The sequence below is a fragment of the Lissotriton helveticus genome, chromosome 12, assembly GCF_964261635.1.
Source record: "Lissotriton helveticus chromosome 12, aLisHel1.1, whole genome shotgun sequence".
NCBI classification, from domain to species: domain Eukaryota; kingdom Metazoa; phylum Chordata; class Amphibia; order Caudata; family Salamandridae; genus Lissotriton; species Lissotriton helveticus.
The window spans coordinates 794,616,530-794,640,624 of NC_136073.1; the positions used below are offsets into that span (position 1 = coordinate 794,616,530).

Here is a 24,095-nt window from a genome sequence, read left to right on the forward strand (position 1 = left end):
GACCCGTTTCCACCATACAAATAGTTGTCAAGATAGTCCATCCAAGGCTGGAGTAACCCTACCCCTAAGATAGGCAGCTGGGAAGTGGATTGCTACTAGATTTGCTCAGGGTGCTTGGTAAGGGTTACTCCACGGTACAAAATATTGGGGAGAGGATGTGGCCTTACGGCTAGAGTGGTCGACCTCGACGCTGGGGAACCGGGTTCGAGTCTCCGCAGGGACGCGCAACCTCCTGTGATTCTGGGCAAATCACTTAATCTCCCCGTGCCTAACAAAAATGAATGTGTCCTTGTGTAATGTAATTGGTGCTCATGTGAAGCACTCCAATACCTTCGGGTCAAGTTCGCGGTATATAAAAAACTGCAAAGAAATAAATAAATAAGTAATGCCCCTAAATAAGTGTGTGAATGTGTCCTTGTGTAACACAACTGGTGCTTATGTAAAGCCCTCTGATACTTACCGGTTCAAGTTCGCACTATATAAAACTCAGGGGAAAAAATATGTACTCCCTTGAAGAAAAAGAAAAAAAGACTGCTGAATTCTAAGCTATGTAGAATTGTGCATTGAGGAAACAGGTCATCATGGGATAGGTCACATGACATTTCCAGTAGCACATCTGGGCGCCTGCCCGTTGGTACAGCTTTCCAGGGCTTTACATACTTCATTCAGGAGATGTGACTCCCTTACTCTACTTATATGGGGTTTTTGGGAATAGGGTGCTCTATCCACCCCGCGTGTGCTTTCATCACCAAATGAACGCAGAATGCGAGCAAAGTACAACTAACCCTAAATGTGTTATGCTCTATTTCGAAGATAGTGCCAAATTAGCAGAATTATTATTTGATCATTTTTTTGCCCAATCAGCAGCGTAGTTAACCAAGAAATTGTGCAAAGATCATTAGGTCATCAAAGGTATTCAATTGACAATACATAGTAAAAGCAGTTTCAAAGACTGCTAAATGAAAGAGATATTAGATAACTAGATACTACAAAGTCCTTGTAGGAATTCAATGACGCAATAAATCAGCGCACAACTGCAGTGGCTGAATAGGGTCAATGGTAGACACAAAAGACAGACTTTTGGATTCTGCTTTTTCACCCTGAAAGTCGCTTTCTTAGCCTTCTAATAAAAATAAATATACGTTTTGCAAACAGTTCCTAAAGACTTAATAATTGGCTGGAAGGGATTTTCACCCCTTCAAGGCAGCTGGACTAAGGCCGCCATTAAAAGTTAGAAGTTACCCAGACGTAGTTGTGTTATTTATTTCACCCAATGAAATCCACAAGTCTCATTTTCAAACTGCTGGTGCTGTAAATTCTAACTATTACAGGTTTTAAGGTATAATATACAGATTTTGATGCGCTCCCCCAGACACAGCCACACCACTTGTAATTGGGAGCCCTGTGGAAACAGCTGTATACAGAAGGATCCTATAACAGTGTACAGACCCCAAACTGAGGTCTTTGTTATATAGAGGAATCTCACTAAAATTCCACAGGGGGGCCAATCCTTTGCTGCTGTGCCATTATCAGTTCCATTTTTTACTATTTGGGTACCACCATTGACCTGCACTCCTGTTCCCACACACCAGATTAGAAAGTTTGCCTTTTCCAGTGCCAAAATAAACCTTCAAAGCAGCCCTCTCGAGTATTTGCCTCATGATTTATATGTGCAGGGAGGCAGTCAAGTTAGGGCAAGTGAAAGACATTTACAACAGGGTTCATAAGGTCCTCGAAAAATATTTAACTTTCAAATGCCCAGGTGTGTGGTTTTCGAAAATATTTGCAAATCTCATCACTCTCAGTCCTGTGGGGTGCACTGTGAGTGATCCTGATTACTACTTAGAGAGCAGGTGCAAGTAGTCCAGGCCACCAGCAGCCAACCAAACATGATGCATTGTGCTGAGCCAGAAGAGATGGAAGGAAACTGCAAATCCTCTTTTTAAAATCAGTGACTCTAGAGCTGATATGCGTTGAGAGGAACAGGTACAGGTCAAATCTAGGTCAGTAGCACCGATTGGACTTGGAAAATGGATAGCAAAAATGTTCTAAGAAGGCTTCCACAATCAGACCTTCTTTCAAACTGTAGTAAGCAAAAGAACTTACAGTGCCACTAAAACAAATGAACACTTGCTAGTAAGCATTGATGCCAAGACTTGGTCATGCATCAGTCAAATAGTCACAAACCATTTTGCACCTTATACTGAGCCGCGGCCCCTGCAGGTAAGAGCGGTAGGGCCAAGTAGGGGGGATTTCGACAGACGATGAGAAAGTGTGCCTTCCTGCACAAAAACAATACTGCCAACAATGCAGACACCCATGCACCGTGGTGCACGGGTGCCTGCTTTGGTGCTAGGCACCAAATTATGCACCAGCAGAAAGGACAGGAATGCACCGTATCTTATAAATATGGTCCATTTCTGCCCTTTAGAATTGGCATAGGGCAGCACAGCAAAAATTCTTGCAGCGCTGCCCTACACCATTCCATTGTAAATGAGGCCCATCGATTTTAGTTATAACCAAACCCTATGTAATGCAATTTATTTTATATAACTGTCCCTTCAACACCTTCTCAGGGATAGTAAGCACTATGTAAATACAATAACAATTAAAAGCAAGCACTTCACAGCTCAGTTAACTCTATGAACTACCACTCAAAAAGCTTCAAGTCATTTGATACATTTTATTGACTGCAACAGCACTCACCTTTGCTCTGAAATCGAAGGCACACACCTAAACAAATGCGCCTTTCTGCCAGTGTACTACTGGCCTGAAAGAAAAGAACATGTGTACGACTAGTTAATCTGCAAATGTAAAGGATTTGGAGGTTACCTTGCTATGCACATTTGCATTTCTTTCAGGCCAGCAACACACTGGCAGAAAGGCATGTTTACCTATCTGCCTGGCTTCAATTTCACAGGAGATTCCTTGAATACCACTCTAGCCGAAGCATTTTAACTATGGCAATTAACCCTCTGAAGAGCGTGACCCCCTTCCTGTGACTCCAAGCCCCCCCTGGGGGTCGCGCCCCACAGATTGAAGACGTCTGATCCAGAGTAACAACATATGTAACAGGGACAGTCCTCATGGGAGGTTACAACAAGAGAAAAGGCAGTACTAAGGAGGGACTACTAAGCCTATTTACCAATGAAAAGCCACCATTTACATAGGACAGTAACAGAAGCCAATTAAAACGATGGTCAGAAAGTGGGCGGAGCTTCATGCCCATATCCTGAATACAGTATGTCTCAGAGAGACAGCGCAAGCACTGCCTAGGCGAGACCTAAAAATGAAATCTCATAATATTAACTTCTGTTTTCTCATTTGTATTTCATGCAGGATACTACGAAAACTGCTGTCTGTCTTATGCTCAGAATATACACCTAAAACTCCTTTATAGGCATGTGAAATCCTATAAGCAACAGGAAATCAATGAGAGCTGCAATAGGAAAGCAGTTGTGTAAGTATACACTGTTCCTTTTGTAATATTTGCTCAGTGATGTCAATGTGTGTCGCCATTGAGTAATGCTCACAAATCTATGGTCAAGTGGCCAAGAATTATACAATATTTGAAACGGGACTACAGCTTCTTGTGAAATGCTATTAGAATCCCACTTTGGTCCAGGCCAGATTATAGAGATAATCACTGGCTGTAAATGATTTCACTTTAAGTTGGCACCTCTGGATACGACTGTGTGATGGCAAGTGATAGGTGACAGATGGAAACCCAACCAGGATTTGGTTGGTGGTAGGGAAGATGAGATCAAATAACCTATGATTAGTGTTAAGACCTTAACGGAGAAGTAGGTAGCTACAAAAAGCATAAATAAATTTTTTTTCCGCCAAATACAATACTAACGTTTACTGCCCCGTCACTACTGAAGTCCCAAGTCCATCTTAGGGTCCAGACAAAATTACTATCAGCCAACATCAGAGAATCCAATTGCTAAAATATATAAATGAATATCAATTCTAAAAGTTAATTGTCTGATCTGAATGACATCTGCAGGTATCCGTTAGGAAAGAATATGCAGGAAATTAAGATTTCAAAACAATATATGTTTTCTATTTAAAAATTGCTTGAATCCTTGGGTATCCACGCCCTTGCTGAATGTTAATGCTCATCAATACTCCTGGCCAGTAAGAAAGTCAATTCTACAATGTTCTTGCTGATTGTGACAGATTACAATTTTGGTATTTGTCCCGTAAGAAATAAGTGTCCCGTAAGAAATACTATTCCAAACAATAAGGACAGTCGGAGCCAGAGAAGGTTCAGCTCCTCTGATATTTCTTCTAATATCAACGTTCTAAACAAACTAGGAATCTCTCTTACATGTCTATTAAAAATAAAAAATAAATATTAAAAAAACTGTAATTGTAAAAATGTCTTTTATAGAACTGTTTTACTTCCGTATGAGTTAGATACACTGTTATTGACCTATTTTTTGGCTTTTATCTTGGCGATTGATTTGCTAAGTAAGACAGTATTCTCTGTGAACCAAGTCAGATATGTAATGTCTTATGGTTTGGGAATGATCAAGATATACATATTTATTTTTCATGGTTTGGCTTTACGATCATGAAATGATTACAGTGCTCTGAAATATTGTTATTCAAAAAAAGGAATGCTTTTCATCCTGCTACATAACACTCTTTTACCGGCATAAAATGGGAATCATGCTTACTTTAGGTGCATTGTGCAAGGAAAATAATTGCGTAGAACAATATGTCTGATATGCTTGTGAATTGTTGTATGCTTATATTCTCATGATCTACTGTATGTCATAATGGAATTGGACTAGGTTTGCTCCACTTATACAATGAGTAATATGTGTTCTTGTCTCACATCTAAGAATTTACATGGAGCCCTAAATTACTGTCAGGGCCTCAATGTTGTACTGAGTGCAGATATGAGGTTTTGTGATGGGATGTGGGTTTTGATATGTATTTGAGGTAATTGGAGTGGTAATCATTAGGTGTTGGCTACAGAGAAAGCTTTAGCTGTATGTTGGCCAGGTCTATTGTTTCCAGTTGGTATTGAGTGGAGCTTTGGGTCAGCACCCTTGCCCATTATTGGATGACTTTGGTGTCTGTACCAGTTGTTTCCTCGTCATTCAAAGGCTTTCCCCTCTATTCTTGCATTTGTCTGCCCTGGAGTGTTTGGGTCTGGCAGTGTTCTGATTGGTTTACTTGCATCCTCCCAGGGCTGACATTGCTTCCATTCAGGAAACCACTTTTTCTATTCCTTTATGCACTCCACATGAGTTTTTTCGCTTTCTCTGTTTGATGTGATGCTTCCCTCCTCATTTTGTCCCCCTCAATCTCCTTGTTGCGTGCCCCCGCGCTTGATCGTTGCGTCCCTGCCCCACCACATCATGCGGTTTTTAAATATCACCCCACCTCTACTATTTCTTTACATCCCATTCCTTCAGCAATAATTTTTTTACTTTTGTTAAAAAGATTTTTGTTTTGCACCTGATGAAGTATCTGCGAGCATTTATCTTGCAATAATATTTGTAACTCATTTCAAGAGGGCCGCCAGCGACTGTCCATGCATATGCATGCGGAGCAAGTACCAAGACATAATTTTGTTTTATTTTAACAAACTTGTTGGAAAAATGTGTGCACACTACAGCGGCCATCTTTGAATGGGCGCATTCAAATAATACAAGTGCAATCAAAAATGGAAGCCATGAATGGGCATCCATCCGTGGCAGCTCTATTTGAGAGCATTTGTAATGTTTTCTTTTTTTTAAAAAAAGAAACATGCAGGGAGTTTATTCTCACTTACTACAAGGACAGTGAAAGGAGACTATCCTGATCACAATGTCACCTTTGTCATTACCTTCCGTAACACTAATGAGCACGGGTGACACTGCAAAAAATGGTAATAGCATAGTATATTTTTAGTCGACTCAGTCGCGTGGGAATAGAGTTTTTCCATCACAGCAGTTTGTGCCTTTAACCAGCTGTAAGGTAAGGTAAGGTAGTCTTTATTCGGTATACAATAAATAGTATAACCATAAAAGCATACAATTATATTTATATATTTTAAAATCAATAAGAATCTGTGGGAAATTAACATAACAGGATAGTTAATTGTCACATCCTAAGATTTGCTTAGCATGGTCTAAGACAGATGTTCACAGTCCAAATTCATTATTTTTCAGCTGTCATCTTGGTGCAAAAACTACAGATGCCAAGGCTGCATTCTTTAAATGTGGTAGGCCTTGCTCTAGTGGCCTGGCAGCAGTCTTTTCCCGCCAATTTTGCTGTCTGGACATTCCAGTCAAACACAAAAAAGATGGCGGAAGAAATGCCTGCAATTTGTCTAAGCACTGGCAATCATTTGGAGTAGCATTTCATGCCACTTCAGAAAAGACCCAGCTATGCACACATCACTCCTGATCCTGCTCCAGCAGCAACAGTCCAGCCAGGACTGCCATTCCAGGCCCTCTCCATACTAGAACACAAGCAAACAAAGAGAGATTTAGCCCTAATTGGGGCTCGTCAGTTGAATGCAGCTTGGTTCCAGTGGCACAGTGAGCAAGGGTCCCACTCTGGGCATACCCTTTGCCACTTAGGGCAGTACAGCAAGCACACAAAAGGTGATGGGGGAATCCATGCCACCACTGGCATTCGCTGAGAAGTAGTATTCCAACCATAATTTTTTTGCTCATCATGCCACCTCAGATCAGACCCAGCCATATGCAAATCAGTCTTGGTCCTGCTGCAAAAGGAACAGTCCAGCCCAAACTGCCAAACCGGATCCTCTCCCAACCAAACTCAAGCAAGCCAAGACCAGTCTCACCCTTGAAAGCATTCCTCCCCAGTCACCTCTTGTGAGTCTCCAGACATATAATCATCCTCCAAAGAGGTGTGACTCATGCGGCCAGCGCAGCTGACTTCAGAGCAAAGGGTTCATGGTTCAATCCCCAGCTCTGGCGGCAGTTCAGCACAATGTGACTCTGGGCAATACCTTGCTTAATTTCCACAACAGCGCCTTGAGGCCCGTAGGAGTGAGTAGTTTGTGCTTTACAAAACGAATTAAATTAAAGACAGGAGTCCTGAGATTCTACTGGGCACGTTGAGTGGGCTGTCGCGGTACAGTGATAATGGCTGCTAGTGCATTGAAGTTTCTAATTTTACAAAGAGATAAAAAGCAGACTGTGACAAGGTGTTCCTGTAACCTTTCTTAATGGAAGAAATGGGCCATTATTGAGCAATAATTCATTAACCCTAAACCCAGAAGTGGCTTATTGCCATATTTATTTCCAATAAAACATAAAGTTACAAGCATCTTATACTGAAATTACTTTGAGTTTCTGATCACTTAGTAATCACTTAGGTACTCGTTTAGTAATCGCTGAGTAATCAGTCAGGTAATCACCTAATAATCAATTATGTAAAAAAAAAAATACACAGCGACCTAACAATGCCTAGTCTGAGATCTCGCCATCTGACTAATAATTAAATTACCTAATATATAAGGAAGTTTTTTTTATGCACATTGTTTGATACATATCTGTAACAAATCATATCACAATTTTCATCAACTGACTCTAGAGATCTTTCCTTTTCAACAAAGTGAAAAAGCCCCAACTAGATAAAAATATTTTTATATCCTTTCTTGCGTTTCTGGTATTGCCTGTAGTCAGCAAGGATTCCCCACGGTACTGCAATGGCCTTAATTGTCTTCAAGACAACTGGTGTTAATTGTACTTTTATTAAATGATGAAAAGGATGTTGGGGGGAGGATGCTGCCAAATGGTTAGGGCGGTCGCCCTCAAATCTGGGGAACCGGGTTCGAGTCTCGGCAACGACGCACAACATCTTGTGATTCTGGGCAAATCACTTAATCTCCCCGTGCCTAACAAAAAATAATGTCTCCTTGTGTAACGCAACTGATGCTCGTGTAAATCGCTTTGATACCCAATACCTTCAGGTCAAGTTTGTGCTATATAAAACTCTGAAGAAAAAAAAAAGGAGCCACAGTGTGCACTTTGAGGTTTTCCTCCTGAAATCTAATAAATGATCCAGCCCCTACTCAGGGAGGAGATTTCTAATCTCATTTCAATGAAAGCTTCTTAGCTCTGACTGCCCAGCTTTACTTTCTTAATGCTGTTCACATCAACATATAAGACACAAAGACAACAACAAATGCTCACATTAAGATAAAAGACACGAAGACAACAAAAAATGCTTGTGATGGGCACAATTGAATTTCACAAAATGAATAAATGTTATTGATCTTTTATTCCCAGATTCCGCATGTCCAGGAAAGGGAAGGTCGTCTGTGGTGACCCCAAGGAGCACTGGGTGCAACTTCTCATGAAACGTCTAAACAACAGGACAAACCTTAACACGATGAGGCCTTCTCAGAAGAAAAAATCTGCACAACAGCTGGGCAAGGTGAGTAGACATAATCCAGCTGCAAGGAGTAGACTCATGATGTTGATACCCAGCAGCGAGTACTGGTGTGGGCGGACCAGTGGCGGCGAGTAGGAAATAGGGGTGGTGGGGCGGGAGTGGCAGGGGGAGGAGACGACAGGGGGTGTTTGAAAATATTGCTAACGCGGGATTACTGGTTACTAACTATCTTACCAAATCCCATTTCCTGTCGACTGAATCGTTGGTACCTGTCTTGAGTAAAAGGTAATCTCGCAATAAAGCAATCAATTTAAGAACTTACACCACTCTAAATGACCACTGACCAAAATCAAGTTTTAAAGATTTAATATAAAGTCAAAGATAACTGAAGATACAAACTTCCCAAAATGAGATTAAGAAGATAAATCGGTATCACTATAAACATGAACTTTTTGAACGCCGTGACTTGCAGAGGAACGTACTGTTTCCTCAACTTGGACCCCGTACTCGGAGGATCTATTGGGAGCTTCGGATTGGATGGATATGTGTTTTTGATCTGAGGACTGACTGTCCTTTACCTGGGATAATTGCCTTGTGCTAGACGCTGCACCTTTTGGAAACTTATGAATTGTTCTGCTTGAACTAATACGCCTACGCTTACCCATTGGAAGCTTGCAATTGACCGATTTTGCCCTGACGAAGTCTAGTGGTCTTAACGACCTAGACGAAACACGTGTTGGCGGTGTTTGTGGTTTGTCTCTTGTAAATATATGAAGATTGGACTCTATCAATTGAATGAAAGAAAAATCTTTTCATGAAGAATAAAATGAGGAGCACCTAAAATATTGGGACTTGATATCTTGAACTCATTTGAACTTTTTTCCAGCTCAGGATCTTGTGCATGTTTGAACTTTTTGAATAGTCTGAGTCTGAAAAACAGAATAATAAGTACAAGCTCGAAAACCATCAGGGTTGCCAAAATGGATACAAGTTGCAACCTCAAAGTCATTACAGAAAAGAAAATTAAGGTTAGTCTGTCCCTACACTACACTAAATGACATCCCTACTTAGCAAGATCTTAACCCTCTAGGTGTCAGCCGTGGTGACTTCCTAAGAAGATCACGCACTTCTCTTTGTCTCTTCTCTGATAATGGGTCTCTCCTGATCAGCCTATCTGCCTACCCATCCGCTTCCTTAGGCTCCCAAAATCATCTGCTCTGCTCTCCTCCCGGGGCTCTTTCCCTAATACCAAATCACATTTTCAATAGAAACGCCCCTTGGGACGCCCCTCACGTGGTACATCTTTGCGCGGCAAACTCCATGATGGTACTCTTGAAGACCCTCGTTATAGTTGACCTTGGTTCCCAGGCTTCTTCTTCCGTGCGCTGATACCCCCTGAAATTCCTGGAAACTCCTACAGGCCTGCGCAAGGCGCCACTGAACAAAGTCCCTTTCATTCGAGCTGATTAGGACCCTCGCACCTGCATACAGCTCATCCTGCAGTGGGCCTCAAATTCCAGACTCCACCATATCTTTGGTCATAAAACACTCTCAAAGCTCCATGCTGGACACCTCACGACCTCTCCTCTAACGAGCACATGGCAATTTAAACTACATGACATTATCTGCTCTGGCCTACTTGATTTACATGCAGCAGGTTCCTGCACTCTTAAAACGTTAACTTGATTTAAACAGCAAACATTCTTGACTAGCATACGTTTCTAAAATAACACATCTATAAAGCATATACTTTTAACCCTAAGTTCAATAGTACATTTTGAAAGAACCATGTCAACTTTATCTCACATTAGTTTAGCAGCACGTTCAGGTTTGCTGTGAATTGCCCTAAGGCCTACACATAATACTGGATTTTCAAAGTTACATTTAATTCGGACATGACTCTTTTTAACATGAGAACATGAGGTTTTCACATATATTCCAACATTTCTACATTAATCTCACACCGTTATAATTATAGTTACTCTACTTAACATTCTATACGTTTCACTACTGAATATAAACCACTCGTGTGCAAAACATGTTTAAACTAACTACGTGCTTGTAAATATGGCGTACTTATACATTTTTTTCAAACTCGTGCTCTCTCAGTCCCCCCTTTGATGACCTTCAGGGGTCATCATCACCAAGACACTAAAAATGTAGAACCTTTTAAAGTGAAGACAGGGCAGTACCACTTCTTTTCATACTCTCTAATGCTTTCAGACTTTTATATTGAGTGTCCTGCATCGCTGTCAACTCTTCTTCCTGTTTCTTCATAGCTCTCTGTAACCTATTTGCTCTATAACATTGATACAAACGCACCAATCCCCACAAAGTGATTACACAAATCACAATTATGATGATGGGTTTCAATATGTACCAAACGATACCCTTTCCTAAGTTGGCAAACCAACTTCCAACTTTACCCATTCCATGGCCTACTTTTTCCCACACATTTACCTTTGCCAGGTCCTCAATTTCGTAATGTATGGCAGTGATGTTTTGTATATACTTCTCTAGAGGCTTTGAATTGTCTGGAATGTAAGTACAGCATTCCTGGACCTTCAAGGCCCTACAGACTCCTCCCTCTTTTGCTAACAGAACATCTAAAGCAAGTCGGTTCTGAAGAACCATTGCCCTAATCGATTGCATCTCCCCTTCTATCAGCATCAAGGATCTTGCAGTACTGGCAGATAGCCTATCTACGACTGTAGCTAACCTCCTGATCTTAATGTCATTCATTATCAATCCTAAGAAAGGGAATGCAGCACCTATTACATCTCCAACTACTTCTGCTGCACCCAGCCCTCGCTTCCATCTAGTTGATATTTCTTTCTTAGGCGTGTCTAAATTCTCAACATGATATATTTTAGGGAAGACAACAGCCAGATAGCATGATCCGTACCAATTATCTGGTAACTTCACATAGGCATATTTTCCACATACAAAATATACATTTGGTATTGCTTGCATCCCTTTCATGAAGTTCTTAGAGTAATACTCCAATTGAAAGGCATGTTCACAATTGACTTGTCCTACATAAACGTTTTCATAATAGGAGTAACTCCTGTGAATGCACAGTTTCCCCCGTTTCTCCTTATCCAAAGCAATTGGACCAATACTTCCTTTTCGTTGTTGTGCCCTTTCCTCCTTGGTCCAATCTGTTTCCCCTTGTCCTGATGCCTTCAATATCTTCTGCCTCCTGTATCTAGTATCTACCTGTGCTATAAACGTTTTCTCAACTTCTGATATTTGACAAGTCAGATTGTTCCTTCGAGCATGTGAAGTATCTAACGTTTTCCATGGAATAAACCATTTGTGTAATCTGTCTTCGCTTTTGTAGTAGTCCCATTTGTTCAAATGCTTGAAATTCGGAACCTCTGGCAATGTCGAGTCGAAATTCGAGAAGTAATACTCAAATCCGTCTCGTCCATAAAACATACTTAACAATAAACTGCACGTTATTCCATACGTCAACGGGAGATGATGGTATCTGATACCCTCCTCCACTGAAGCTGGTAACTGCATACAAACATAACAATCCTTTACTTCCATGGCATCAACATATTCATAAAGCAATTTAGCATAAGCATTTGACTTGTAATTTCCCTGTGACTCATCCATGTGTAACCTTTTTACTTCTGCATCTAACAATGCTTTGTCTTTTTCATTGATGTTTCCCTTCTCTTTAATAACGGTAGTTTTCGGTGTTGACACTCCCTTATCTTCCTTAACTGTGGTTTCATCCCCTTCGTGTCCCGCTAGGAATGAAACAGTTACCACTAAAATTATAAGAGAAACCACTACTCCTAAAAGTATAACAGCTATACATTTTGCCCTGCGGTTCGGGTTGCCAGCCTCCATGTTCTCAAACAGTGTAGTTTTCGACTTTCTTCCAGCATTCACTTCCTCTTCTTTTCAAACAAAGTCTTTCTCTCTTGCAATGTCTTTCTTTGAACACTTGGAAGCTTGACAATTTGTTTCCGCAAAACAGTTCAAAGTCCAGTAGAAAATAGACAACCCTAGCCCTTCTCCATCCACTAAAATGAAACCCCTATCACTTTTCTTCTTCCACTCGGCGCTAGGTTATCTTGCAACAAGTTTTTACAATTTCTTTGCAACAGTCTTATTTTCGTCTGAAGTTATGTATGACTCAAGGAGTGACACTACTTCTTCATAAATGTCCATCCGAAGTATCATTCCCTCAGGTTCTGGACAGTTCGTACCACAACATGGAAAGTCAACTTTTTCTAGGATTATTCTCCTTATTTCGCTCAAGACAAGTGGACGGACAAAATTGAGAGTTAGCGTTTTTTCAATTTCCACTCCTGGTACTATCAGTTCTACATCCACAATTACAAAGGGGTCCGTTCTAATCAAGATCACTTTCTTCACCTTCCCAGTTCTGCGCCCCTTTGAAGACATTCACAATATGGTATTAATCCACAACAATAAGCGCTCCTAGCATTTCTACTACTCGCTCAAGCATTTCCAAACGAAGAAGAGTTCCCTCCAATATTGGATATCGTGAACAGCAAACTGGAAACTCAACTGTCTCTAAAATCAATTTTCTTATTCCACTTAGAAGAGCAGGATGAACGATGTTGAGTGTCAGCAACCTTTCAGTCTCCGCTCCTGGCAGTAGAAACCTTATTTGCACTGTGATGATCGGGTCAGTTCTGATCAGTTCCACTTCCCTGATCCTCCCTGTTCTGTGTCTCCCAGACATCTGCAACAAGGTAGGTCCAGTCGGGAGTAGAGTATCTTCTGCTAGGCACTCGCACCCTTCTTGATCTTCTAAGACCCTCCTCGGCTTGATCCTGGATATCTTCTTCTGGATCTGAGTCTTCGGATATAGGAGTAAGCGTTTCTTCCTGGGCCGACCTCAAACTTAGCCTTCTTCTCCTTGTTGGCCAAGTGGCAGCTCCAAGCCTTATTCTCCTATTTCTTGTCCTCCCACTTGGTTCTTGGTCGCTCCGATACGGATCTGAGTCTGAGTCGTATTCACTTCTGCTCTCTCCTTCAGTTGCGTCTTCTGTCTCACTGCCGTCCTGCCTTTGCTCTTCTTCTGAATCCGTTGCGTTCCCAACTTCTTCTGACACCCCCTCAGCCGCCTCTATCCCTTCTTGCGACTCTTCTTCCACTTCCGGGCTTTCGTCTGGGATGGGAGCTGTTCCTTCTAGAGGTGCTGGAACTCTTCTAGTATGGGATGCATGGATCCAATTTGGCAGCCCCCCGCACTTCACCGCGGTGTTCGTGATCAGGATTACCTGAAAGGGCCCACGCCAGCGAACATCTAGGCAGTTCTTCCGGACGTGCTTTTTAACTAAGACCCAGTCCCCTGGGTTCAGGTCATGACACAGGTTCCTCGCTGCTGGAACTTCAGCCGCATGCACCTGAAGGGACACAGAATGGATGGCGTCAGACAGTCCTTTACAATAATCCAAGATCAGATCATCTGTAATATTCAATAGAGCTAGTAGTTGGAACTGTAGGAAGTCTCATGGCCCTCCCCATCAGGATCTCGTGGGGAGAGAGACCTGTCCTCCTATCAGGTGTGCTGCGCATGCTCATGAGCACTAATGGAAGAGCATCTGGCCAACTCAAGGATGTGGATGCCACTACTTTAGCCAATCTATTCTTCAAAGTGCCATTCACTTGTTCCACAATTCCTGAAGCTTCTGGTCGATAACTACAATGCAGCTTTTGATCGATATTCAGTGTGGAGCACAACATCTTCACTATTTCGCAGTTAAAATGTTTTCCTCTGTCAGATTCCAAAGAGGCAGGCACCCCGAAGCGCGGTATCAACTCCCTGAGCAACAATTTAGCCACTGTGAGTGTATCGCACCTACGTGTAGGGTACGCTTCAACCCATCTGGAAAATACGCATACAATCACCAACACATACCGAAGGCGATTGACTCTTGGCATCTCGATGAAATCTAGTTGCATTCTATTGAAAGGCCCCCCCGACCTCCCAATGTGACTCAGTGTGACTGGGGTTCGTTTGCCTACGTTCAGCTGTTGGCAAGTAACACATCGTTTACATACTGATTCTGCTGCTATTCTAAATTTAGGGCAATACCAAGTTTGCCTAAACACTCTCATCATAGCATCCCTTCCTAGATGTACTGGACCATGTATTTCTCTCGCCATGGGATTAGCTAATTCTTCAGGTAACACAGCTCTCCCATCTGCTGAAACCCAGAAATCCATTTCACTTCGCACACAACCTGCTATTTCCCATGCCTTTTTCTCTGTTTCAGGTGCGTTCTCCTGCATTATTCTTAAATCCTCCCAAGTGTCTACAGTTTCTAACATCATACTTAATTCAGTCTTTTCTTCTGCACCTTCTATTTCCACCTTTGAGAAAGAATAACTTTGTTCCGCACAATAGCGTGCGACTTCATCAGCATATCTATTACCTTGTGACACAAAATCTGTATTCTTAGTATGAGCTACACACTTCACCACTGCGATGTCAACAGGACCTTGTAATGCTTCTATCAGCAATCGCACAAATTCTCCATTTCGAATGGGCGAACCAGAGGAGGTCATGTAACCCCTCTGAGACCACAACTGCCCGAAATCATGAACCACACCGAAACCATATTGGCTGTCCGTGTAGATGGTGACTCTCTTTCCATTTCCTGCTATGCAGGCACGAGTTAGGGCAATAATCTCTGCTACCTGTGCGGAATGTACTCCTTCCAGGCAAGCGGCTTCCACAACTCCAGTAATAGTACAAACAGCATAAGCTGCTCTCAACCGACCAGTATCGTCTCTTAAACATGAGCCATCAACAAAGTAAATTTCATCGGGGTCTGACAATGGCTCATCCACAATATCTGGTCTGGGTTTCGTGCATAGTTCAGTCACATCAAGGCAATCGTGGTCTTCACATCCTTCGCCTTCTATTACCGTAGGTAATGGCATCAAAGTAGCAGGATTCAAGACAGAGCATCTCCTGAGAGTCACGTTTTCTGCGGCAAGTATAACTTGCTCGTAACGCGTGAGCCTGCTATTGGTCAGATGCTGCGTCTTCGTCCTGGTCATTAACAATTCAACTGAATGTGGTACATACACCACTACTGGATGTCCCATCACAATACTCTCGCTCCTTTCAATGCTGACACCCGTTGCAGCAACGGATTTGAGACATCCGGGCAACGCTGCGGCTACTGGATCTAATGTAGCCGAAAAATATGCAACTGGTCTACGGGCATTACCGTGGGTCTGTGCCAAGACTGACAAAGCACATCCCTCTCTCTCACAGCAATAGAGTGAAAATGACTTTTCGTAATCTGGCATTCCCAGAGCCGGAGCACGACATAAATCGTCTCTCAGCTGTAAAAACGCCACCAGACATTCTTCATCCCATGGTACCGGATCACTCACCTCCTTGTGCGTCAGTTTCTGTAAGGGCTTTGCTTTCAGTGAAAAGTTAACTATCCACTGTCGGCAGTAACCCACCATTCCTAGGAACATTCTAACTTCTCTCTGTGTTGTAGGCGCATTCATTTTCATTATCGCCTCAATCCTCTCTGGGGACACCTTACGTTTCCCTTTTTCTAACCTGTGCCCTAGATACTGTACTTCTGTCAGACAATACTGTAACTTGCTCGGAGATACCTTATGTCCATTTTCAGCTAAATGATTCAGTAAGGCAATTGAATCTGCTTTACAAGCTTCCTCTGTCTCTGACGCAACAAGTAGGTCATCTATGTACTGTACCAGAACCGAATTCTGTGGCAGTACTAGATTCTCAAGATTCTTTTTCAACAACTGATTAAAAATGGATGGGCTGTCTGTGAATCCTTGTGGGATTCGACACCATGTTAAAACGCGATCTTCCATTTTAAAAGCGAAAAGGTACCTGCTCTCTTCATCCAATGGGATTGAAAAGAAAGCCTGACAAAGATCTATCACTGTGAACCATTCTGCTTGACATGGTATTTGAAACAATATTACTGATGGATTCGGTACCACGGGACAACATGAAACGACTATGTTGTTAATTTTTCGTAAATCCTGAACTATCCTAAACTTCCCGCTAGGTTTCTGCAAACCCATAATCGGGGAGTTACAAGGACTACCCACGATTTCTTTCAGTATTCCCTGCTGTATCATTGACTCGATCACAGGCTTTATTCCTGCAATCGTTTCCTGTGACAATTCGTATTGAGGCGTTCTTGGAAACTCAACATTTGGTTTTACCAATATTTTTACCGGTTCTACCCCTTTAATCAATCCTATATCTTCTCCTGTGAAATCCCACACCTCTGACGCCACTGCATCTCTTAAATCTTGTGGAAGATCTTCTACAGTCAGAGTAGGATATAGTTCTACACAGAATTTTGAATTGGCCACCTTAAAGGTAGCATCATCGTCGGTAGTCTGTACCTCCACTCCTTGCGGGGTGCAGTATATGGTGCAATTCAATTTGCACAACAAATCCCTTCCTAACAGACATACCGGACTCGAGTCACAAACCACAAACTGATGTTCGTTCATATGATTGCCTATTTTCACAGATACTGGTTCTGTCAACGGACTAGTCATTCTTTTATTTGCGACTCCTACCACCTGAATTGTTTCCCCTGACATCGGCAAGTCTGGAACCACCGCTGATCTCAGAGTCGAACGAGTAGCCCCAGTATCCACTAAGAACGTAGTGGGACACCCTGCCACTTCTGCCTCAACAAATGGCCCTCTCTGATCCACTTCTAGAACTGCCCCGAGGGTACAGTCCTCTTCACTGCTTACCCGTTGTCCTGTCAATGGATCAATGTAATAACATTTTTCTTCCTCAATAAACAGAGGCATTTGTTTAAAGACCTTTCCTCCAGCTGTTATCTTCGGTGGCTGTGGGAATTGGGCCCGTGGAGCCGAAGTCCCCCCTCTGGCCACCTTATTACTTGGGACTGTCACCTTTTGCACTGGGTCTTCTTGGACCTGCTCTTCTACTTCTAGCTCTCCATTTTCAGGGTTAAAGGGACACTCGCGTCGCCAATGCCCCACCTGGTGACACTGATAACACTTCGTCGTTTTCTTTAAAGTGGCAAAGTCTATCCTAGGTCTCTGCCCTTCTTCATTATCTTTGCTCTGACCATTTGGTTTTCGTCCCATCCCCTGCTTCTGCTGGCCACCCTTCCCAGCGGACTGCATTTGCACCACCATCAATTTCTCCTTTAGATTCTTGGCTTTAGAATCTATCTCGTCACTGCAGTACCTCGCATATCGTAAAATCTCATCTAGTGGTTTGTTCTGCCAACAGATTAAATGTTGCTGTATCATCAAACAAATATCAGGTCTCAACCCCAAGACAAACTTTGACACGAACTGCCCTATGTCTTTGGGATCCATTACATCTAGTCCACTGTATTGCTTGAATGTTTTCAACAATCTTTCATAAAACTCGTGAACTGTCTCCTTGGGTTCCTGCCTTGTTCGGTCTATTTTTACCCAATCTATGTCCTGTGGTGGTACCTTATCTTTCAGCCATGCTATTACCCTTTCATACTTTCGCATGACAATCTCAGATGGTCCATTTGTTCGAGCATCCCTCAATGGTTCAGCATTTGGCCATTCGACACTAGTCTTGCACGGGGTCCACAAATCAGATGGGACCACGATGTCAAACAACGTGTTCAAATCTATCCACAGTACTTTCGAGATTTTAACAAACCTCTCTACCTGCTTATACCATTCGACTGGATTGTCCCGCAACTTCGGAAATGAGTTGGTAAATGCGGCTAAGTCTCCTCTACTCCAGGGCACATGTACATAATTTCCATTTGATATTTCTCGCAAAGGGAATGCCTCCATCTGCATTACCCTTCCCTCAGGGGTCATCACATTTGTACTTCGCCTAACTGTGCCCTTTTTCGACCACCTTTCTTCCCATTTATCCAGTTCTCTCCACACTCTTATCCCTGTTACCAGCTCTCTTATGTGTGTTTTTAATCCAGTAGTTCTCTTCTCATCTAGATCCTGGTCTGCGTACTGTAATCTGTGGTTACTCTGTAATGCCCTTGTCCTAGACAAATCCACGGCATACTTGTCTGCCAAATCAGTCAGTTTTTCATGAAACGCTCTAGCTTTCCTAGTAATATCCTTTGCCATGAACAATAACTCATCCTGTTCGTACAATTCTATCCTTTCCAAAGGCAATGTTCCATCTATTATCTCATCAACATCTGATTTTAAACTGGTAACATCAAGCCTTTTTGCCTTAATTTCAGCTTTCAAGACACTCAATTTAGCTCCTCCATCCGCATCTCTCCCATCCCAGCTCCGAGATCTACGTTTAGGTATTGGTGAATTATAGGGAGTCCTCCCCTGTTCCCATCTCTCTAGATCCCATGCCTTTCCGTCTTCTCGGGGTGGGTGGTGAAACGGATGTACGTCAGTACAACGCGATCTTTTAGATCGCGGTACTTTACAACGCTGCCATTACAACGCAAGTCGTTACAACGACTTGCGTTGGTGTGCGTGGATTGAGGATTATTATAATTTTATATTCCAACACCATCCCACGTAACAGTAGGGAAGGTGTTGGAATATATACAATATTCCTTATCCAACAGCGCCATCCAGCGCAAGTCGTAGTAACGACTTGCGTTGTAATGGCTTAGTTGTAAAGGTAGTGCGGTGTAAACACCGCGTTGTAAACAATGTTTCCCGGTGAAACACTCCTTCATGCCTCATAGCCCCTCTCTCCCCCTCCGGGCTAGTTTCACGGGATGCAGGGTAAGATGTTCCATTACTCCCTCTTTCTTCCCTACTTCCCTGTGATTCCTGATTATTCGAGGCGTGGCGGGACTTATCGCTGTTCTCCTTTCTCCAATGTTGAACGTCTTCCCCGAGTGTATGATGAAGGCACCTAAACCTATTCTGAAAAGCCCGTACCGCCTCATCTCCTCCTTTCCCCCAGAGACGGGACATTTCCTCACATTCTACAATCCTAGTATTTTGTTCCGGCTGTTCTCTCTGATTTGTAGGACATGCATCCCCTCTATTCTCTTGACTTTGGCCTTCCCGGCCCTGACTGCTTTCGCTGGCCCCACAATGAGATACAGTCCCGTTACCCCTGCTTTCCCACTCTGGTTCCGTTCTTGTCCTGTTACTCGGAGATACTATGGACCCGTCCCATTCCCTCAAATCAGCTCTTAACTCTGAAAAAGATCTTGGCCGCGGTCCCCTTAGATCCATTGGTCCTCTCGGACCTCCCTGTTCTGAATTGGGACCGACAGTTGTGTCTAATGGGGTATTCCATGTTACTGATCCTGGCAATTGTTTCCATGCATTTGTCACATTATTCCTCCTTTCCATCTCAATCCTCTCCCTATCCAATTGCCTTTGTTGTTCCCCTCTATCTCTCTCAGAATTATAGATCGAAACTATGGGTCCTATGGTAACAGGCACTCGAAGAGCGTCTGGCAATCCCACAGACTCAACCCTTTCTGTGGTTGGCGTTTTCTGCACCACAAACCTTCCCACTACACTCTGTACAGTGTTGTTTGGAGGTGTTTCTCCGCCTTTGCTAGGTGTCCATTCCGATATAGGGAGTGGTGTATATCCCTCTATCTCATTCCCATCCTCCCTTGCGAGCCCTCTATCTTCTATCAACTCCACTCTCGGAGGTGGTCTATCCATTAACAATCTGTTTATCAGATTGTCCTCCGACTCGCTTTCCTCGTCTTCTTCCATGAGGTTTCCTCCTCCTGACACCTCCCTCATCGGATACATTTTCTCCACCTCAATAGTCTGTACTCTCCAACGCTTTTCCTCCTCATCCCATTTGGAATCTCGCACTGCCCTTACCGATCGCGTCAGTCTTTGTTGACGCCTGTTCAAATTTCGGTCGTGTGCAGCCTTAATCCATGCATTAAGAGCCTCAAACTGTGTTGGTCTGGGCGAGGGTTTCAATGAGGACATGGTTGCTTTCAGCCGATGTAACACCTCTAATTTAAACGTCCCGTACTTCGGGAACTGCATTTCCTCATTCCCTTCCGTAAGCTTATTCCAAGCCCCAATCCACAATATCGTATGCAGCCCAACATTCGTTGCCATATAATGAGCTGGCGTACCCTCTGGGGGAGCCTCTTCCCCGTAATAATGTTCACTTCGTTTACGTTTAAAAATCCCTTTCAAACACTTAAAACACTTCATGATTTCTCTTTTCTCCGCGTTTGTTTACTTCCTGATGATATTCCACCAATCTCAGCCCCGTTCTCAATAACTGGCCTATCCGTACGCGACTTTCCTCCGACGTCACTCTAGCCGCCCAACCAGAGCGCGGCTCTAGCTAACGTCACACCAACCGCTCAATCACAGCGCGGCTCTAGCCGACGTCACCCGTCCCCCTTCGCAGCAGTTCCCCTCCTTTCTCAGCTCGTCTCCTCGGTCATGCACGCATCCCATTCATACTCTGAAAAATGATTACTTCCGTCCAAGCGATCACCTTTCTTTGACTGTACGCCCACAGTCTTTCTGTAGTTGTCACCCTAACTTGGCGAAATGTCTTTCCGATTACTTCCAGACAATCGCCTTCTCCGATAGGTTACTCACACACAGTAACTTTCGACCAGCGTCCGTTACTCATACACTCACTCTTACACTCCCCCTATCTTGGATCCACGGCGGTCAATGGTACCTCGTGACCTCCGTACTATGGTCGACAACTACCCTGGATGTTCGATACACCCAAAACCACTTAAGCTCTGGCCTGAACTTAAGATTTCACCAGTTCACCCGTTTACCAGGTTACCAGTTTACCAGGTTGCGCGCGCTCACAACCTTCTCTCATTCACACTACAGGCATTCAACTCCGCAAGACATTACAATACAAATACAACACAAAACACCGCAATCTATTCACGCATGACCCTTTTTATACTCACTCTCCGATACTGCTGCTTTTCTCGCACCGTCTGCACCTTTCGGCACACGATTCTTCCGCTGCTCGTCTCTCGGCGTCTCGGGCCTTGGGGTAAACTAACCTCTCTAGATTACCTTCCTCAAGAAGATAACCATCCTCACTCTGCTACCAACTGCTAACACGGGATTACTGGTTACTAATTATCTTACCAAATCCCATTTCCTGTCGACTGAATCGTTGGTACCTGTCTTGAGTAAAAGGTAATCTCGCAATAAAGCAATCAATTTAAGAACTTACACCACTCTAAATGACCACTGACCAAAATCAAGTTTTAAAGATTTAATATAAAGTCAAAGATAACTGAAGATACAAACTTCTCAAAATGAGATTAAGAAGATAAATCGGTATCACTATAAACATGAACTTTTTGAATAGTCTGAGTCTGAAAAACAGAATAATAAGTACAAGCTCGAAAACCATCAGGGTTGCCAAAATGGATACAAGTTGCAACCTCAAAGTCATTACAGAAAAGAAAATTAAGGTTAGTCTGTCCCTACACTACACTAAATGACATCCCTACTTAGCAAGATCTTAACCCTCTAGGTGTCAGCCGTGGTGACTTCCTAAGAAGATCACGCACTTCTCTTTGTCTCTTCTCTGATAATGGGTCTCTCCTGATCAGCCTATCTGCCTACCCATCCGCTTCCTTAGGCTCCCAAAATCATCTGCTCTGCTCTCCTCCCGGGGCTCTTTCCCTAATACCAAATCACATTTTCAATAGAAACGCCCCTTGGGACGCCCCTCACGTGGTACATCTTTGCGCGGCAAACTCCATGATGGTACTCTTGAAGACCCTCGTTATAGTTGACCTTGGTTCCCAGGCTTCTTCTTCCGTGCGCTGATACCCCCTGAAATTCCTGGAAACTCCTACAGGCCTGCGCAAGGCGCCACTGAACAAAGTCCCTTTCATTCGAGCTGATTAGGACCCTCGCACCTGCATACAGCTCATCCTGCAGTGGGCCTCAAATTCCAGACTCCACCATATCTTTGGTCATAAAACACTCTCAAAGCTCCATGCTGGACACCTCACGACCTCTCCTCTAACGAGCACATGGCAATTTAAACTACATGACATTATCTGCTCTGGCCTACTTGATTTACATGCAGCAGGTTCCTGCACTCTTAAAACGTTAACTTGATTTAAACAGCAAACATTCTTGACTAGCATACGTTTCTAAAATAACACATCTATAAAGCATATACTTTTAACCCTAAGTTCAATAGTACATTTTGAAAGAACCATGTCAACTTTATCTCACATTAGTTTAGCAGCACGTTCAGGTTTGCTGTGAATTGCCCTAAGGCCTACACATAATACTGGATTTTCAAAGTTACATTTAATTCGGACATGACTCTTTTTAACATGAGAACATGAGGTTTTCACATATATTCCAACATTTCTACATTAATCTCACACCGTTATAATTATAGTTACTCTACTTAACATTCTATACGTTTCACTACTGAATATAAACCACTCGTGTGCAAAACATGTTTAAACTAACTACGTGCTTGTAAATATGGCGTACTTATACATTTTTTTCAAACTCGTGCTCTCTCAATATTTTCTTTTAAAAACGCACTTACCTTTCCTCCGCCGGCCGCATCGCTCCTCCTGTCTCTGCTCTTACTGACTCCAGTCCAGAAGAAGTTGCAGATGTTCCCGGGCACAAACACTCCCCCGTGCCAATCACAACGCTGCGATGCAGAATTGTGATTGGTCTGGCCGCCATTGATCGGCGCTCAGATCAAGACAGGGAGCCTGTGCATATTCCCCACCAGGCTGTCCATTCCAGCCTGGTAGGAATATGCGAAGTGCGCATGACTGCTTAGCTGGCCGTTTACAGCCGGCCAAGCAGTCATGCCCACTTAGAGTGCATAGTCCACTCCTCCTCTCACCCTGAGCCACCAGCCCCATTAAGCCAGCCCGCTGCAACCAAAAATAAAATGATAATAACCTTGTTAATATTGTTGTATTTGACCCCTTTTCACTGCTCTAAAAACAGTGGGGTGATCTCCTCCACCTGACATTTATGGGGGTGCATACCAAGAAGCGAGTCCTGGAGTCAGCATAGTGCCTTGTACAAAAGTGAACACTATAGTCAGCACACTGAAACATGTGGTGCGTTGCACAAAAGTGAGCGCTGGAGTCAGCACACTGAAACACATGGGGCCTTGTACGAGCAAGTGAGCCCTGGAGTCAGCGCACTGAAACACATAGTGCTTTGTACAAGCAGTGAGTGCTGGAGTCAGAATACTGAAACACATGGTGCATTGTACACCAGTGAGAGCTGGAGGCAGCCCATTGAAACACATGCTTTCAGGTCTAGTACACTGAAATGCAACAAATACATTGTGCCTTGTACACCAGTGAGCCCTGGAGTCAACACACTGAAACACATAGTGCCTTGTACAAGCAAGTGAGTCCTGGAGTAAACAATCTGAAAAATGTGGTGCCTTGTATAAGCAAGTGAGCCCTGGAGTCAACAAACTGAAATACATAGTGCCTTATACAAGTCAGTGAGCCCTGGAGTCAGCACACTGGAACACGTGGTGCGTTGTACAAAACAAGTGAGCCCTGGAGTCAGTGCACTGAAACACATAGTGCCTTGCACAAGCGAGTGGAGTTAGCACACTGAAACATGTGTTGTGTTGTACAAGCCAGTGAGTGCTGGAGTCAGTACACTGAAACACATAGTGCCTTGCACAAGCGAGTGGAGTTAGCACACTGAAACATGTGTTGTGTTGTACAAGCCAGTGAGTGCTGGAGTCAGTACAC

The 24,095-nt window shown here is 43.3% G+C and overlaps 1 protein-coding gene across 4 annotated transcripts in view; it reads left to right on the plus strand.

Annotated features, from left to right (window-relative positions):
* Positions 1-24,095, plus strand: part of LOC144799659 (proto-oncogene Mas-like) — a 61,803-nt gene that overhangs the window by 2,367 nt on the left and 35,341 nt on the right. For 3 of the 4 annotated variants that reach the window (XM_078671118.1, XM_078671119.1, XM_078671117.1), the window contains exons 2-3: positions 3,340-3,460; positions 8,265-8,412. In XM_078671118.1, coding sequence (XP_078527244.1) covers positions 3,340-3,460; positions 8,265-8,412 — 269 coding nt within the window. Of the gene's footprint in view, positions 1-3,339; positions 3,461-8,264; positions 8,413-24,095 lie in introns of those variants that run through there. The other variant, XM_078671116.1, reaches the window with a different exon arrangement.